Source organism: Carassius carassius, chromosome 44, assembly GCF_963082965.1.
Source record: "Carassius carassius chromosome 44, fCarCar2.1, whole genome shotgun sequence".
In the NCBI taxonomy this organism is placed as follows: Eukaryota; Metazoa; Chordata; class Actinopteri; order Cypriniformes; family Cyprinidae; genus Carassius; species Carassius carassius.
Window position 1 is genome coordinate 9377995 of NC_081798.1, and position 18773 is coordinate 9396767.

The 18773-nt window shown below is 36.3% G+C and overlaps 3 protein-coding genes across 7 annotated transcripts in view; all 3 read left to right on the plus strand.

The window, feature by feature from the left end:
* The window catches only part of LOC132126699 (rho GTPase-activating protein 39-like), a 28659-nt gene extending 26972 nt beyond the window's left edge, over positions 1–1687 (plus strand). Inside the window, exons 9-10 of the mRNA XM_059538147.1 lie at positions 73–242; positions 341–1687. Of these exons, the coding sequence (XP_059394130.1) occupies positions 73–242; positions 341–535 (365 nt within the window). The 3' untranslated portion in view covers positions 536–1687. The remainder of the gene's footprint in view (positions 1–72; positions 243–340) is intronic.
* A 1666-nt stretch (positions 1688–3353) lies between these two features.
* LOC132126152 (PHD finger protein 20-like) lies at positions 3354–13961 on the plus strand. Of its 4 annotated transcripts, none has more exons than XM_059537252.1 (17): positions 3354–3511; positions 4673–4766; positions 4858–5029; positions 5729–5813; positions 5919–5995; positions 6087–6597; positions 8204–8260; positions 8346–8477; positions 8557–8607; positions 8706–9116; positions 9226–9324; positions 9449–9630; positions 10110–10209; positions 10393–10597; positions 10716–11088; positions 12202–12352; positions 12480–13961. In XM_059537252.1, exons 2-17 carry the CDS (start codon positions 4684–4686, stop codon positions 12620–12622), a joined length of 2832 nt encoding a protein of 943 aa, XP_059393235.1. In that variant the 5' UTR covers positions 3354–3511; positions 4673–4683; the 3' UTR covers positions 12623–13961. The 4 variants fall into 4 exon arrangements, with proteins under 4 accessions (XP_059393235.1, XP_059393236.1, XP_059393238.1 ...); XM_059537253.1 differs by having other exon boundaries at positions 8560–8607; XM_059537254.1 differs by having other exon boundaries at positions 3377–3511; positions 4673–4725.
* A 205-nt stretch (positions 13962–14166) lies between these two features.
* The window catches only part of ndrg3a (ndrg family member 3a), a 38147-nt gene continuing 33540 nt past the window's right edge, over positions 14167–18773 (plus strand). For both annotated transcript variants that reach the window (XM_059538405.1, XM_059538406.1), the window contains exon 1: positions 14167–14320. The gene's annotated coding sequence lies outside the window, so the exon portion shown is untranslated. The remainder of the gene's footprint in view (positions 14321–18773) is intronic.

The window sequence follows — 18773 nt, forward strand, 5'->3', positions numbered from 1 at the left end:
ATAACATTACATAGCCAAAGAAAATATGTACTGGCATTTCATTATCAAACCAAAAATATTGTTTTTCCTCAGCCTCTTTGATGAAGCTGTGGTACCGTGAGCTGGAGGAGCCTCTCATCCCCATGAGTTTCTACAAGCAGTGTGTCAGTAACTATGATGATCCTGTGGCAGCCATCAGTGTGGTGCAGTCGCTGCCTGAGCTCAACCGACTGGTGCTGTGCTACTTCATCCACTTCCTACAGGTATTCACAACACTCAACAAACACACACACAGTAGGCAGCAAATGCACAAAAATATATATTGACTGCTCTGACTCATTGCTCTGACACATTTCCTCAGGTTTTTGCTCAGCCTGCAAACGTTGCTGTCACTAAAATGGACGTGAACAACCTTGCTATGGTAATGGCTCCTAATTGCCTTCGGTGCCAGTCGGACGACCCCCGTGTCATATTTGAGAACACCCGCAAAGAGATGTCTTTCTTGCGAATGCTCATTGTACATCTGGACACAAGCATCATAGAGGGCACTGTTTAAAGTTCTTTTTACTTCTTATTAGCATAACATGAATCAGTGATACACAACCCACCTGCTTATAAACACAGTCACAAATATGACATTGTGGACAAAAACTAAAAACCTAGGACAAAAGTAAAATTTTAAGGATGATCGTTTGTTGTTTTTGTTTTTTTCCGTTGTGAGTGGAAAACTCAAAACTGTTACTTTCATGATTGATTTGTGTTCTGTACACTTTATTGACATAAAGACTGTTGAAGTTGAAATTTGTGTCAGAAATGTTATCCCCTGTTCTTTGCATGCTCAAAAGCATGACAAAATTTAAATCTTCAGTTCCAATGGTCATGAATTGTTAATCGTTTAAATATGTTAATGTGGGTCAAAGTTAATAACTTGCATGGATGCAATGCTTTGTGAGCACTCAAATGCTGTTTGTTTGTTTTGTATAGTAAGTCACAGATTGAGAGGCATTAAGAAACCATTTTTTGTTTGTTTTCTGACAGTATCTTTTATCAGTGTATTTGTGTATTAAAAAAAAAGATAATGTTATGTCATGTACAGGACAAATGTACTAGAGTTCCTAGTTCAATCTAAAAACTTTAAAGAAAACAGAAAAATAGTTTTTGTTAGATAGGGTGTGACTTTTTCATACTCCATTTTAAGTAAAGTATTTTAAGTGTTAAGTGTCTTGAAATGGTACATTTTTAGCACCCATTGGAAGTCCACAGCATTATACATACCATTTAGATCTACTACATTTGAGAGAGTTTGTAAATGAATATATTAAGTGATAATGGAATTATATGCCATTATGTGATGCCTGTGAAATTGCATTTGAAGAATCAAAATGTAAAATCTTGGAAAAGAACAAAATAAAATTCATGACTTATCTAAAAAGACAGGTACCCTTTGTGTAATGTTCTTTTTGAGTTTTTGTATGTAAATAAAACTTGTAAATAGTGCTCTGCTTATATTACTTACGTTACGTATAAATGGAACTGAGTGGTGGTGAGCTGTTGGAAAATAGATTTTAAAAATCTAAACGCTTGTATTTAGTATTCTGTGCTATCGGCTGATTGTGTATGAGCAAAATATTCTATACACCTTTTGGACTGTGTATGTATTTTGTGAGATGGATGTTGAGGAATCTAATAAAGTTTCATAAAGATGTTACATTTTATTTGTGATTTATTTGTATTTATTTATTGTATTTATTTGTGAGAATATATCATAGAATTACTCTTTAAAGGGATATTATATATTGCCATTGACTTCCATAGTTGGAAAAAATATTATGGAAGTCAGTGGCAACCACCAACTGTTTGATTACAAGCAATCTTCAAAATATCTTCTTTTATGTTCAACATAAGAAAGCAACTCGTTCTGGTTTGGAACGACATGAGGCTGAGTAAATGATGACAGAATTTTCATTTTTGGGTGAACTATCCCTTTAAACTCTATTTGTGTGTTTTACATACATTATTTTACATTATTTAGATTCACTACTGTTCAAAAGTTTAGGGTCTATAAGGTTTTTTAATCTTTTTGAAATAAGCCTCTTATGCTCCCTAAAGCTGCATTTATTTGACTAAAAATACAATAAAAACAGAAATATTGTGAAATATTATTACAATATAAAATAACTTTTCTATTTTAATATAATTTAAAATTTCATATATTCCTGCGATGGCAAAGCTGAATTTTCAGCATCATTACAACAGTTTTCAGTGCAGGGCAGTTCTAGACCACATTAACTGGGGGGACCAGACAGTGGCCACTTGTGATTTTAGGGGGTACAATTTTAAAATTAATTTTAACCTACTTTAAGTATTATTCATTCAGTCATTTTTCACCATGTCATGTATCACTGCAATCTCTAGAAGTAATCCATAACAATTTCAACTAAAATGAAATGGTTTTCTGTAGTGTGTTTTGGGTCATATTCCATTAGGATTTATTGGTTTTAACAAGCCACCAATAGAAGGCAACCAATTACCAGTAGAGACCAACAAAGTCCATTACAGTTTCCAGTAAAACCAATACAAATCTCATTTTAACCAGTAAAACCATTACAAATTTTGTAACGGTGTCTATTGTTTGTTTGTTTTCAGCAAGGTTTTTTTATTTATTCATTAATTTTTATTTGATATAACCCCAAAATAAATCATGAAATATCTTAATTCTCAAATATGTGTAAGTAAATGCATTTTGCACATTTATAGATTATGTTAGTTGATCTATAATGGGCGATGGGCAAAGTAGCCTGATACTGTAATCTATTAACTTTGCATGAAACCCGTGTTTTTACTCAAGTACCAGATATGGGTGTTATGCCATAAATTTCTTTTAATACGACTGACTTTGTATTTAATGTGAATTTAATAAAAACATTGTAAGTTACTAATTAGTTACTTTCATTTTTACATTATATCAAAGAACATATTCACTTCAGTCCAACGAGTTCAAGCACTCTCAAAACTGCCATAATAATCACTAAAGCTGTTTACACTGTGAAATTAATATCGTATGTGGAATCGTATGTGATTGGTTACAGTGACCAGCGCTTTAAAAACGTGTGCCTCCAGCTCTGTGCCAGCCAGATTTGAATTTAGCAGCTGCAAATGTTTTTCCTTTTTTTCTTTTTAAAATATATATATAGTTTACAGGACAAACTGTGCATTTAAGCCAAAATTGTTTGCTGTTATATGATTACAAATTGAGGGGAACCAAGGGCGGGGCAAGCTTGTTTACGGGGGGCACTGGAGTATAATGTAATGTCTGTGTACTGGTACTTCACAATGAAGCTACTAGACGTCTTTATATAGACTCCAAGTCCTGACGCATGCGCGGTGGCGTTATTGTTCGTACCGGTAGTCTGTGTGGACCACATTGGAAATAGTAAGTGCGTGCATCTCGTGCCCAACGTGGTTACAATAAAAGAGTCTTTAATAGATGCACGAGGCGCCTTTATAGTTAAAGAGGCGGATATCATAACAGGTAACTGATGTTTATAGCATTTTATAATACTGTTTTCTCAATAGCGGGACTTTGGACGAGTACGGAATGTTTTAAGATGCTGTTTCAGAAAATTGAATGTGCTATAACAGATTTTAGGTTACAGGAACTTGTGCGTCGGTAGATGTATGTTGTGATTTACAGCTTGTATTTGTGGGAGTGGCGATGATGTACTCGCCCATTACTATCCATGTCATTATTTTCTTGGAGGGTGTGGAGCAGTAAGGAAGTGCTTTAATTTAGATAAATACTGATCCTGTCGGATTTCAGATCATCTTAAATGATGTCCTCCGTCTTCTGTTGGCTGTAGACAGGCAGAAATCTGGGATTAAGAAACAATGGTGTAATATTGGAATATCTGGAATCTCTATTGTTTCCATTGTCATTGTCAGGCATTTGGTGGCTCCTGATAAAATCACAGTTAATCACTCTCACTTATGTCATTACTCATGCAAGAGTAACTAAATTAATATGCTTATAGTGTTTTGTAATTTATAATATTATGATTTATATAATTTTGCAACAATAATTTAAATTGTCATTTTGATAGATCCATTCTTAACATTTTTTGAATACAAAATATATAAATATAAATAAAATAAAATATTATCATTTAATTTGTTTTTAATACAAAAGGAATGTTGAATTTCAACTTAAACATTAAATGTATGTAGAAATAAGAAGCTTAGCTAAGTAGGCTATTGATAATTAAGTTACGTCTGTTGTTTGGATTGTTTAGTGGCATGATGCCATGACCTGGATTCTTTGCACCTACACTGTATAGTTAAATGCTGAAGATCAGTGATGTTAACTGGGAAAGATTTAGCTGCTGCTTTGGCAGACCATAAACAAAAAAAAACAAATTATTTCTGATGAAAAATTAATTTAAATCTTGTGATTGTTGTAATGACTGCTTATAGTTTTTCAACTGAATCATTAAAATTATACATTTAATTATTATTATGCAATTAATTAATACTTTTATCTATTCTAATTAAAATTGTGTTAATGTAGACTTGTAGCACTTAGAATAAATCTTTGGGTTTACTGTGAATCTCAACCTGTATTTGCCATGAAACTGACCTAAAGTAATGTAATGATCACTAGGAAGTTACTCAAATGTGACTCTTTCATATTACTTAGTTGCTGACATTATGAGCAAAACGCCTCCTAACAGACGAGGAATTAAGTTTAAGGTGGGCGCTGCTCTTGAAGCACGGGACAGTCTGAAGAACTGGCAAGTGCCATTCTTTTAAAAACACTTTTTTTCTTAGCCTTTCTCTCCCTCTGTTTTATAGCAAGCTCTCTCTGTGTGGTTTTACTCCCAGGTATGTTGCCAACATTGAGAAGATTGACTACGAGAACGAGAAGATCTTAATCCACTACCGCCAGTGGAGCCATCGCTACGATGAGTGGTTTGACTGGACCAGTCCGTACCTAAGACCCATGGAGAGGGTTCAGCTGAGAAGAGAGGGACGGCAGGAAGACAGCTTTATCCCTGTGAGTCACAGACTGTGCTTCTTAAAAATCCCAGTATATGAAAGCTAATCTAGTAGGATCAGCCTCATGTACAGTATAAGTCTGTTTACTGAGATGCGAAAGTGATGCTGCATCCTGTGCCCTGTTTTCATTTCAACTGATTATTACTGGATAACACAAGCAAATCCTAAATAACCGATATACAGTATTTTACAGATTCTAGTCCAGCTGGGAATCACCCATTGCTCAGTCAACTTTTTTCTATTTTAATATAAAATCGAACTTATTTCTGATAATTTTTCAGCATCACATGATTCTTTCGAAATTAAAGCTCATAAAACATTTCATATTATCAGTGCTGAAAACCTGCTGCTTAATATTTTTTATGGAAACTAGTATGTATTTTTTTCAGGATTCTTTGATGGATTCAAATAGAAATCTTTTGTAAAATTTTAAAGTCCTTACTGTCACTTTTGATCAATTTTGTGCATACGTACTGAATAAAATTAGTAACGTGGTTCAACCAACATGCAGAAACATCGAAAAAAAAAAAAAAAAAACTGGAAACAGCATCATAGGAACCCTACAGACCCTCATGACTATGAATCGAGATAAATCTTAAAAATCAGATATCTGACCCTAAATTCTCATTGGTTGAGGCACGTATAAAACCACTGAAAAAAATCGGTTATTTGAGTTTTCATTCATAATTTGTTGCAGGGATTTCATGTGAATGACAAAGTTCTTGCCAGTTGGTCCGATTGTCGATTTTATCCTGCAAAAGTCTTGGCCGTTAATAAAGATGGTAAGTAGTTGCCTTATTCACTGCATTAAACAGGTGTGTTACATGAACAGATTATTATCCAAATTTAAATGCAATGATTCATGTTTGATTTTATTTATCCTGCAGCATCCTACACTGTTAAGTTCTATGATGGTGTTATCCAAACAGTCAAAGGAATCCATGTGAAGCCCTTCACCAAAGAGGTTTATTTTGCATTTGTATCCCATTCATGGTGCACCACTATTTCAGTACTCATTTTGGCCTTCTCTCTCTTTACTCATTCTCACCAAATAGAGCAGAAAGAAACTAACTGCTAAAAATGAAGAGAAGCCCATAATAAAAAAGTCAGAAAGGTACAAGAAAATGCACGAGGAGAATGAAGTCAATGGCAGTAAACAAGCAGCAGGGCAAACTGACCGTGTTCCTGAGGAAGAGGTGAATGAGATCTCAGATTTGGATGGAGATGAAGGGGAACAGAAGAAAAGCAGTGGTAATGGGACATGGCTTAAAGTGGAAGATATAAGCATGAAGGAGGAATATGAGGAGAGGTGCATGGAGCAAATAGGGCAGCACAATTACAGTAAGTCATTTCTGAAGAAGGTCTCAGGGCCTGAGGAGAAAGAAGAGGAAGCAGCAGAGAATATGGAGAACTCTGTGGTGTTTGACATGGGTATGAACTTCAATGAGGGGATGGTAAAGAGAAATGAGACAGAGGAAGCAGAAGTTCACATGGTACAAAATGAGGAGGAAATCAAAGGAAAGTGTGTTCCTCATGACAGAAAATCACGGAGGCAGCGCATAAGAAGTACGTACAAAATTAACTAATAATGTGAACTTGGGGGTGGAGCTATTGGATTGTCTGATTGGTGGCTTGTTTGGGAAACCAGTCGGAAAACCATCATTAACTCCATGTGTTTGGCAACACGAATAACGATATGCGCGATGTGGCTTAGTGCGATAATCAAATCACAAAGGGTGCGGTATATGTGCAATATACATGTGGCATGTGTTTCAGAGTGAAGCGCAGCACTGTGTTCTTTTACATATGAGCAGGTTATGATTGAGTGTTTTCCACACACACTGATCTCAGTATCTACTCTGAGTTTGGGTAGCATATAACATGCATTTGTGAACCATCTTACCAAACTTGTAATTAGAGGCTTTAAGGGCCCTTTGTTGTAACCATGTCCTATACAATTGTTTTGATAGAAGGAAACAAGATACATTTCTAGTTTCAGCATACTTATTCTTCAGACATTCCTCTTTAAATACAATAAGTATCAGCTGTATACAAAGAGACCAACATTGGGTTTTTAAGAACTGAAAATGGGTAATATTCACTCAACAATCTGAAAATGTAACCTCATTGAGATCCCTAAATCTCAGAGACTAAGCGAAGTAGGGCCTTGAAAATGAAGTTTTTTCTTATTTTATTTATTAAGAAATAGAATCTAAAATTACATGTTGAGATCTATTATACTTCTTGAGTTATAGGCTCGCAAACTGTGAAAAATAATGTTCAATGCAGTTGTTTTGACAGAAGGAAAAAAGATACATCTCTAGTTTCAACATTATTTATTCTTCAGACATTCCTCTTTAGAAGAAAAGAAGTATCATATTTATGAAAAGTGATCCACATATGGTTTTTGACCTTTGAAAATGTGTACAATTTAACGATTTACTCCTGAAGCCAAATTGAGACCCCAATATCTCTGGAACTGAAACATATAGGGCCTTAAAAATGAAGATGCCAAAAGGAAAGTTTGTTAAGACCCAATATTTAAAAGGTAATTAAGAAATCTTTAATACTTCATGAGTTATAGGCATGCAAACCTTGGAGAAAAACTTGAAAAGTGCCGTTTTGTAATTTCTGATTGGTCACCATTGGCACATATTGCAATAAAGTTTGCTAAAGTCAACATATTTAACAATACACCTACCAATCTCTGTGTAAAAATAACATTATGATGCTGCCATCTTTCTGAAGTCATTTTTACTGCCTGTAATTTGGCTCTGAATCTCAGATGTAAATTGCCATTTTGTCCCCCCTCTACAAAATAGTGGATTACGCAGTAAATATACATCCATGGCATTTAATATTTTGGCTTTCATCAATATACATGTTTATCTTTCTTTAGAAAATATTAGAAAAATCAAATATTTGAGCTGGAAAAGTTTCTGAAATTTGGTTGATTTGACACAGAATGACCCTATAGTAAAATATTATATATTGTATTATATAATATATTTTATAAAAAAAAAAAAAAAAAAAAAAAAATATATATATATATATATATAATGATTTAAAAAAAATTGAATGTTCAAAATAATTACAAAGTTATTTATTTATTTACTTGAAGTTTTTGTTATGATAGCAGTAAATTTTTTATTTTAAATGTATTTTTTTCTAGGGAAGAGGAGACTTTCAATGGCACGAAGGGTCTCCAAAAAAAACAAGACTGATTCAGGTTTGATTATTTGATTGCTACATTAAAAAAATATTTACCATTGCCATAATGTTAGATTTCATCATTATTGATTTCTTTCCTCTAGACAAAAGTTTCCATGATGATTGCAAGCCCACATTTGCATCCACCAATCAAGGAAAAGGATCAGACCCCTTACATCTAACACAATCATCCAATGAAACGGCAGTATGCCAATCAGAAACCTTTAAGCCTACTGGTGTGATCACATCTGTACAACACATATATGCTCAAATATCCCCTTGTTCATTATAATCAATGTTTTTTCTTCATCATAGCAGTCAGAAAACAAGCTTTCCACAACCCCAACCGATTCAGCAGAGAACCATGTGAGTATAATGATCTATACTAATCAAATTCACAGATTCATGATTCATCACAATGATCTTGAATTATTGACAGTGAATGTACCATCTAAATATCTCAGTATACAGAGTCATCAGAAACCAGCCTCCACCGGTGCTCTCTATCAACTTGGACCATAATCCATATAAATGCAGCGCTCCTGGCTGTTCAAAGTCTTTCCGCAAAGCAAAACTCTTGCATTATCATATGAAGTACTACCATGGAGATGATCGTCTGATGGAACTGGACCAGACCAAGGAAATGGACAAACAAACCACACTTAAAAACCAGGGTAGCCCTAAGAAGAGGTGCATTCCATCGCATGAGTTTGGGCAGATGACTGTGAAGAGACGCTCTCTAGTGTCCCCTGTTGTCAGTACACAGAATTACCAACGGTGGACCTCACTGAAGAACAAGACCAGAGACGATCAGCTAGACTGCAACATGCATAGATACTTCAACAAGGAAAGAAACAAGAGGTTTATGGAAAGCGGTATGGCTGGTGGCTATAATTTAAAACATGTGGTATTTATAATGTTATTCCTTGCTTTTCTTTGATACATGACATGATCTAACTAAACTTGGATTTCTTTCCTTTGTAGAAGCTGTGAAGGAACGTGACAGGCTAAAAGAAAAACAGACTAGAAACTTCCTGCGAATAAAGTTGAAGGAAAAGAAAAAGATGAGAAAAAACACATCAGGTGAAGAAAATCGGCATGTATTTACCCACAATGCAGTGTGTTATTAAAGCGTTGTTTTCTGAGTGATGGCGAATCTTTATTTCTTTATATCATAACTCAAGTCATTTGTTTGTCATGTTTCTAGATGAGGATAGCATTTCTGACTGGTCCTCTGACAGCTGTGGATGGAGTGAAGATGAAATGGGGGCAGATTTGGACATCATTGCCTCACCTCTCAGCTGTAGCTCTCTTGCCTCAACTACAGGAAGTCAGGAAACTGTCCGCTGTGTGTGTGAAGTGGAAGAGGAAAATGACTTCATGTTACAGGTGATCATTAATTTGGCTTTTTGTACAATACCATTTAAATGTTGGGGTCAGTATTTTTGTTAAAGATAGGAATACTTTTATTCAGCAAGCATGCATTAAATTGGTCTTTTTAATTTATTCTATAAACATAACAGGAAATGTTTCTTGAACACCAAGTCAGCATATCAGAATGATTTCTGAAGGATCCTGTGACACCAAAGACTTAAGTAATGATGCTGAAAATTCTGCTTTGCCATCACAAGAAATAAATAACATTTTAAAAAATATTTAAAAAGAAAGCTGTTTAAGTTGTTATAATTATTTAATAATATTACAGATTTTTTGATCAATTGTAAGTAAAATAGACTCTGGAAAAACACTGAAAAATCTTACCCACCCAAAAGTTTGGAACAGTTAATGTAAATACAGTAGATTTAGCTGCACACTTTCACTCTTAATTAACAACCATCATGTTTGTTGCTTGTTCTCTTGCACCTCAGTGTGAAGAGTGTCTGTACTGGCAGCATGGAACCTGTATGGGCCTCCTGGAAGAGAACGTTCCAGAACGATACGCTTGCTTCATTTGCCGGGATTCTCCAGGTTTGGAAGTGATGCATGTTTTAGCGTTAATTCCTAAATGTAACCCTAATGTACACCTCAGGTTGAGTAGCACTTTGAGTAACAGCTTTTTGTCAGTTCCTATTTTCATGCTAATGAAAATGAAATCTACATCATTTTCAGTTTAAATTCGGCTTACCAGTGTATTTGTTTGTGTGTATCCAGTGCAGATCAGAGGTCAGAGACAAAGCCTGCGGTACTGGTATGACAGGGACTGGCTTAGCACCGGCCACATGTATGGCCTCTCTTTCCTGGAGAACTACTCCCATCAGAACAGCAAGAAGATTGCAGCCACACATCAGCTGTTAGGGGATGTTCAGCATGTGGTGGAAGTCCTCAATGGCCTGCAGCTCAAAATCAGCATGCTACCGTGAGTGATCCTGCTTTATCTCTGTTTGAACCCATAAGGCAAATGTTATTTGAAAGGCCTTACGAAAATGGTTTACTATTTTATACTATTCTATTTATTCTATACTATTTTACTACAGGAGCCAAAGTCACCCAGACCTCAAGTTGTGGCAGCAGCCATGGAAGTTGACTGAGAAATCAAGGATGAAAAGCATGGCTCTTCCGGACACAAAAACAGTTTCTGCATCAGCATCCTTAGAAGCCATTCAATGTAAAGAGCCCTTGACTTCATCCTTCCAGGACTACATTAGCAGTGAGCATTGCTACCAAAAGCCACAAACCCTGTACCAGGTATTGGAGCCGAGGCTGGTGCTGAAGACACGTGTGGAGTCAGTGCTGGAAGACCGATTGCATAACACTGAGGCAGTGCTGAAGAATGAACAACACTATAATGGAGAGATCCAAACAGCACTACTGAAGACATCTAGTTCTCAGATCTTAAACCACAGCAAGGTAAGGGTCACATCAAATGAGGTTATCACCAACCAATTCTGTGAAATATATTTATCATGGTCAAATCCAAAGGAATAGTATCTCAAAAAAATTTTTTGTATAGAAATATGCCACTTTTGTCTGTGTAATGAAAGTGAATGGGGATATGTGCTGTTGTTAAGCTCCAAAATGACAGAAATGTACAATAAAAGTAGCATGAAAATGGTCTACCAAAGTTTTTAATCTAGATATTTGTGTGATGACCAGATGGAAGTTTAAAAACCTTTAAATTCCATCCATTAAAATATGACTTATTTAGACAGAGCAGGTTTGATGTCAAAATGAAATGACCAATCACCAGTCATTGAGAATTTATTTTTAGTTATTCCTTATAGCTAACTTTGTTCTTGAAGTGTACTTTACAATGTTTCTGTTCAAGACAAGATTTGTTAAAAGATATTAATATTTTTATTCAGCAATGACACTTTAAATAGATCAAAAGTACCAGTGAAAACAGCTATGTTATATTAATTTGATCAAAAGTGACACTACAGACTTCTATAATGTTAAAATTTCTGTTTCATATAAACACTGTTTTTTAACTATCCTAAAAAAAGCATCACGGTTTCCACAATAGCTGGCAGCAAAACTGTTTTGAACATTGATGCACGCTAGTGACAGAAACGAAGATACAGCTATCCATTTCTTGTCAAGCCAACCCTCTACATCGTGACTAAATCTTCATTCTGGCAAATAAATGATGTCTAATATTAGCCAATGGCTAATAAATTCTCAGATTTTACTCGCCAGTGTCAGTGTTTGAGTTGGACATTTGCTAGTGAGCAAAAAAGTTAATGTCAAGCCCTGTTGATAATGATAAGAAATGTTTCTTCAGCACCAAACTGGGATGTTAGAATGATTTTTAAAGGATCATGTGACACTGAAGACTGGATTAATAGCTGCTGAAAATTCAGCTTTGCCATCACAGGAATAAAATCCGTTTTAAAATGCATTACTCTATTAAATTGTAGTAATAGTCTTTACAATATTTTTTGCAACCTTAACACTTTCAACAATCTTAGACTGACTATTTTATGCTGTGGTGACTGGTGAATGTTACTTTATTGCATGAAGGATGCAGGAGAGAAGTGTGAGGCGGGTGCTGATGGAGGCGGGGTTAAGGGCGGAGCTCAGCAGCAGTGGAGGATCAACCTGCTGGAGCATATCGAGACCGTACAAGAAGAAGTTACTCACAGGATGGACTTCATCGAAAGGGAACTTGATGGTGTGCAAGAGGGTTTCAGAGGGCTGGATTTATGTTTTGCTATTTTTCAGGCTGTGATTTTTATTATGGGAATGTTTAATGTGTACTATGACTATATATTGATTCCTATCCACTGTTCTTTTTTCAGTGCTTGAAAACTGGCTGGACTGCACGGGTGAGCTGGAGCCTCCAGAGCCATTAGACCGTCTGCCTGAACTCAAGCACAGCATCAAACAGCTGCTGAATGAAATGGGAAAGGTGCAGCAGATCGCTCTGACTTGTGCCACATGAGGGCACCAGTGCATATTTCACTACCATCACAGGACTACCTCTGCTTGATACATTCCTAAACCAGGCCATGAACCAAATAGCCTAAAGAATAAACCGAGAACATGTGAAACTGAACATGCTGTTATTCAGACTGGATGTGGAATTAAGACTGAATTTTACAAAACTTTATCAGCTCACTTATCCTTTTCACAACAAATGTAATCTACTTTTCATCCTTTCTTTTTCACCAAAAGGTAACATTCAACAAAATACATTGCTAAAACATTTACAAGACATGTCTTTGTGATTTAACAATGCACAGCATACACCAACCTCTAATATTTCCACACTAAGTGATTAGGAAATTTAACATGCAAATACCAGAAAACATATTTTTTTCTTTTTACAGATATTTTTGGTTATTTAGAGTTATGTTTAAGCTAAAAGCCTACTTGAAGAGTCGAAACTGGATCCATCCTGTGTTCAATAAAAGGCTGGTAATCCTGATAGGGGACATCGGATGCCCATTTTCCACAAGTTGGTATGATTCTTTAGGATCTTTATGAAATGTCTGTAACATCCTTTGGTTCAAATTCCTCAATCGTTGTGTAAAACAACACCATTTTTTCCTTGTCCAAAACATTTGCCGACACCGACCCGTTTCAGTGTATGGCTCATCAAATAATAGGAAGCTGAAAATTGAAACTGGCTGGGTGTTTCTTTTCAATTTTTCTGATCTTGCAGACTTGCCAGAAACCAAACTAAATGCAGAAAAATAAATTGTAATCCGATGTCCCCTTTAACCTCTATTTAAGAGCTTGGGTTTGAAGTAAAATACATGCAATGAAACAGTTGTTTGTGTTTTACATTGTAGTTAAAGGATCTAATTTTTAAAATGTTTCTTGAATATTGCATATTTATTCCTGAACGACTGTGAATATAATTACTGTAATCATCAGTAGTCTGCTATTCCTTTAACCTTTATCCAGCAAATGTGATCAGTGTCAACACTTCCTTATGGATTAGCCATTAAATCTTAGATTATTTACAAACATCTGACCCACATGGCTGTTTGTCTGAAAGCAAAAACTTTTATTCAGAGCTCGGAAATATGGACTTTTTTTATTCCGAATGCATTTCAGTATTGAAATTCTAATTGATCAATAAAATATTAAATATATGCATATCGGCTATTATCTTGATTAGCATTTAATAAATATATTCAAATTATGTAATTATGTACACAAATAATGTCTTTCCAAAGCGGTATGTATGTAAAACAGTATTCCCTCTTTATATTGCATTATGATGGAGACTGGCTTGTTACAATAAAAGCAAGTTTATGGCCTACTGTATACAATATGTGTCTGCTGTGTGATTTTATTAAGAATCAGAATTTGCTTTATTGCCAAGTGTATTTGTACACACGAGGGAAAATATATAAAAAATACTAATAATAATTTAAACTTGACTTGACGTGACTTGATATCACAGATAACCTCACGAGGGCGATAAATCGCGTTTGAGGGGGTCTTCCCATGGTCTTCCAAACGCGTCGGGCAGCCCATAAGACCCCGCCCACCGAGTGACATCAAAACACTGCTGAGAGCAGAGAAACGTGCGGACGACGAGTCTTTCCAGCAGTCCTCCGTTCACTTCAACAGCTCTGTGGAGGGTTTTCCTTGGTCAGATTCAAATATTGTACCTCAAGACTGACTGGTGAGTTAAATACCTCATTTTAGAACTAAATTAGTACGATTTGTTCTAGGAATAGAAACAAAAGCGATGGGAATTACGTGACATGATTTAGAGTGATAGTGTTGCTTATCTTCTCTACGGCGCACAATGTTCGTTAATTCCATTTAAAATGGCTCCATGTTTCTAAACTGCCAGGAGCCGCAAAACCGTCGATTTTCAACAAAACAGCCGCTGAATAAGACAGAAAATAAAAAAACACGCACATTTGGATTGATTATAGATCGATTTTTTTCCTTATTTTACACAGCCTAGACTGAGGATGTTGGAACTTGTCGCCAAAACAGAAACTTTGTACTTCATTAACGTTACATGTGATTTTTAGTTCATTCGTCGCTGCAGATGTTTCATAGTTTTCATAGAGGTTCATCTCATGTAGATAAAGAGGGCCAGCTGCATCCTACATTCAGTCTCTTGAATATGATTTTTCTTTGTCTACAATACATATAGCAGTTAAATTGAATGCATGTGTTGCTGTTGTAGTGTATGAATTTATTTCTATTGCTCAATTATTTACGTCGGTCTAACTTTGATTTGTGATGGCATCAAGTCCTGCTTCTTAATGTTAACCATTATGTATAACATTGCCGTATTTTTCAATAGATTAGAGCTTCTAATATGACGCCTATATATCAAAGACGTAACGTTACTGTAAAGAGACGGAATTCTGGGGTAACAGTGCTTTTCGATCGTATATGACAACTTCCGGCATGACACAAATGACATTGTCCTCGGTCACCTGCTCATGGGAAGGTCGCAGTGCTGAAGAAGTGAACTCCATGTGCTCGCAGGTGTGCAGTTTAGTGCACTACACACAGTTTAAACAACAAACAAAACAACACTAACCTGTTGTTATCGTCAACACGGGGCTCCAAAGAGACCCCTCATAGTCTTTTCACTGAAATCTGTTTGTCGTACATACAATGACACAGTGTTTGTTATTATAATACAGTCAAAGCTTTATCAGATCTTTCTGAGATCAGCCCGTTTATTTCAATAGAAATCACCCTGGTACTCAAACAGGCATTTCACATGGGAAATTTTTATATTTTGTTAGATGTTATTAATGGTGGGACACTGCTCGTAAACATCTGTGATTGCATGTTTAAAGCTAGTTGTCCCCGTTTGCTTGTTTTTTGTTGCCTATGGAAAGTTAACAACTGAGTTATGACATTTCTTGTTCATTACCACCCCCAGAATAATCAGTGAATCGCACAGGACATGTTCTTTGTGAAAAAGAGTGCTTCTTATTCTGATTTTGACTTTAAAAGTGATCGCTTTAGCTTATTTTATTTTAATTATGCTTTAAAGTAACTTTATAGTCTTTAAAAAAATTAATTGGTGTGTTTCTTATTGTTGAAACATTAAGTAACATTTTAACTTTCCAATAGAGAAGTACATTTTTATATGTAAAGCTAGAGAGAGAGTTGGTGTGTTCCTATGCATAGATAGATAGATGTCAGGGAATCATGGGACTCATGGGACTCATGGGAGCAGCAAGCTTTAATTAAGCGATGCTTCGGTTCAATTGAGTGTGCTCACAATCTCAATAAAACCCTGCTTATCAGGACTGTGGACTAGCATGAGGGCAAATGAGTATATCCCACAGTGCTCTGCAGAGATAAGGGAAGACACTTCGTCTCAAACTTACCATTCTAAATGTGTCATGCATCTTTTTTTGAAGAATCTTTATAGCACTGTGCCATATAAGACTCATCCATCTTTAGAAGTCTTGGTGCATAGTGCATGAGAATACTGTTGTTGCCCTTTAAACTAGGGATGGGCGTTTTCCGTGAATATCACATTCGAATATTTTAGCTCACAAAAAATGAATATTCGTTTATTTAAATTAAGTTTAATGAGACAGACGTTATTTTCAGCAACATTTATTGTTTCCGTTATTTTTGAACAAGCTTACACACGATAAGCTTGAACATTACACATCGTGTTTTGTAGCTGGAAACCTTTAACAATGCGTGCAAACAAACAAAAGTACAGATTAAAAGCAAAAAAAAAAAAAACGTGAACAAAGAAAAAACCGAGCGCCAACCTCCCGCTCTCTCTCGTGAGGCCAATAAGGAAGTGACTAAAACTGCAATTCATCGACTGGCCGCTTGAGGCTGGCTGCAAAAGGGAGTCAGTCCCATAGACTCCCCATGTTAAAATGCCCAACTTTACAGCAGGAAAAAACATGTTTACAGCCTGGTTCAAAAAATGATTTTGGTCTAAATAGCTAATTTTGCCCTTCATGACAACTGTGAGGGGGGTGAATTTTTTTAGAACTCATCCGTTTAAATTATATTAAGACTTAAAGTTCTGCATAATTAAGGGCGTAGCCACTTGAGTGACAGGTGGATTACCGCTGCTGACACTGCCGTCGTGCTAGGTGGGTGTGGCTACAGCAACTAGCTCCCGCCTTTTTGCCCATTTTTGATTGTCCGGGAGAGTCGCGCGGTGACGCGCTGCCAAGATGGCGACGGCCCGCTCTACACACTTTAGGCTTCAAAAACACACTTCAGGAGTCTATGGGTGACGTCACGGACACTACGTCCATGTTTTTATACAGTCTATGGAAAAAACGTAAAGCAGCCTGCAGCAATTAGGCTATTGTACAGAATGTAGCTTACACTCAACTTTGAAACTGTCAGCAAATCTTTTTTGCTTTTTTTTTATAATGTTTTACATGTTCTTGTTAAGAAACACGGGCATGTAAACATGATCGTGGAAAAGTCGGCTTCTGTTAACAATAAAGCCGGTGTTGTACCAAAATCTGACTCCTCTTCGCGTGCACGTGCGTCACACAGTTGAACGCAGCGCTTGCAGTTAAACCTTCAGAGGTTTATTATAAGCTTTTTATTGATTGTTTTTTTCCACAGTTGGCACCAAGAACGAACATAGAAGCGTTATCTGATTAACAAGCAGCTAACGGATGCAAAAATGCAGACTGGAGAAGGTCGTCATTGGAATTAAACCGCAATTTCCAAAGTACCCTAAAGGCTGCGGAGAAAACGTGTTCTGACGGCACAGACGTTGGCGGGACTCACAAATAACGGTGTGCTAAGCGAATAAGTTTTGTGAAGCGCTTCGTGTTTTGGCTCCAGCAAGAACTGTTCCCACTCGTCTCGGCTGGACTCTCTGTAATCATCGCTGAAGAACTGGCTCAGCCTTTTCCGACGAGTGGGCATTGCATCCTCTTCATCGTCTCGCATCAAGGAAAATGTTCTGATAATGTTCAAAAAAGTTTTTTTTTCTTACTTCTCTCATGTTTTCATCGAGAAACCTGAGATGTTTGTACCGAGGGTCTAGTGCGGACGCGAGAAAAAGAGTTTTCACTGCATTCTCCAAGTTAGGGTTAGGGTTAGGTGTTTATTCGTTGCTTGAGAGATGCCGCAACAATGTTCTTCAATTTGGTCACTTTCTGTGATTGTCCACGGCATATTTGAAGTTCTGTAGAAGACTGCAGTTCTTACTCATTCATTAATTATTTTTTGCTTGCATACATCCTCAAATATGTCGTGGAGAATTAGGTTTTATTGTGGACTTTTTTTTCTTTTCTTTTTTTTATGGCAAGCAAAAATATAGCGAAATTCGAATATCATTTTTATTTATCGAATAATTAGAGCAGAACGAATATTCGAATGTTCGACTATCCGTGCACACCCCTACTTTAAAGGGTTAGTTCACCCAAAAATGGAAATTATGTCATTAATTACTCACCCTCATGTCATTCCAAACCCGTAAGACCTCCGTTCATCTTCGGAACACAGATTAAGATATTTTAGATTTAGTCCGAGAGTTTCCGGACCCTCCATTGAAAATGTGTGTACGGTATACTGTCCATGTCCAGAAAGCTAATAAAAACATCTTCAAAGTAGTCATGTGGCATCATAGGGTCAGTTAGAATTTGTTGAAGTTTCGAAAATACATTTTGGTACTAAAATATCAAAAATGATGCCTTTATTCAGCATTGTCTTCTCTTCCGGGTCTGTTGTGAGTGTGTTCACAACACTGCAGTGCTGCTGCTGACGTGTTATCTTTGTTATTGGGCGCACCAGAAAACACGTTAGCAGCGTCATACATCAGCAGCGTCACTGCAGAAAGCTCTCGGACTAAAGCTAAAATATCTTAAACTGTGTTCCGAAGATGAACGGAGGTCTTACGGGTTTGGAACGACATGAGGGTGAGTCATTAATGACATAATTTTCATTTTTGGGTGAACTAACCCTTTAATGGACTCTTTGTTTTCTTTGTTTTTTAGGGTTGTGATCACTAAAAACTATTGATGAGCGAGAAAAGGGGTTTTAATTTGAAGAAAATGTAACACTGAGTGAAATGTCTCTTAAAGAAACTACGCAGTAATATCCGTCTGCAGTCCTCCTGCATCTTTTGTAAAGCACCTGGTGCAGGTGGAGCAGTA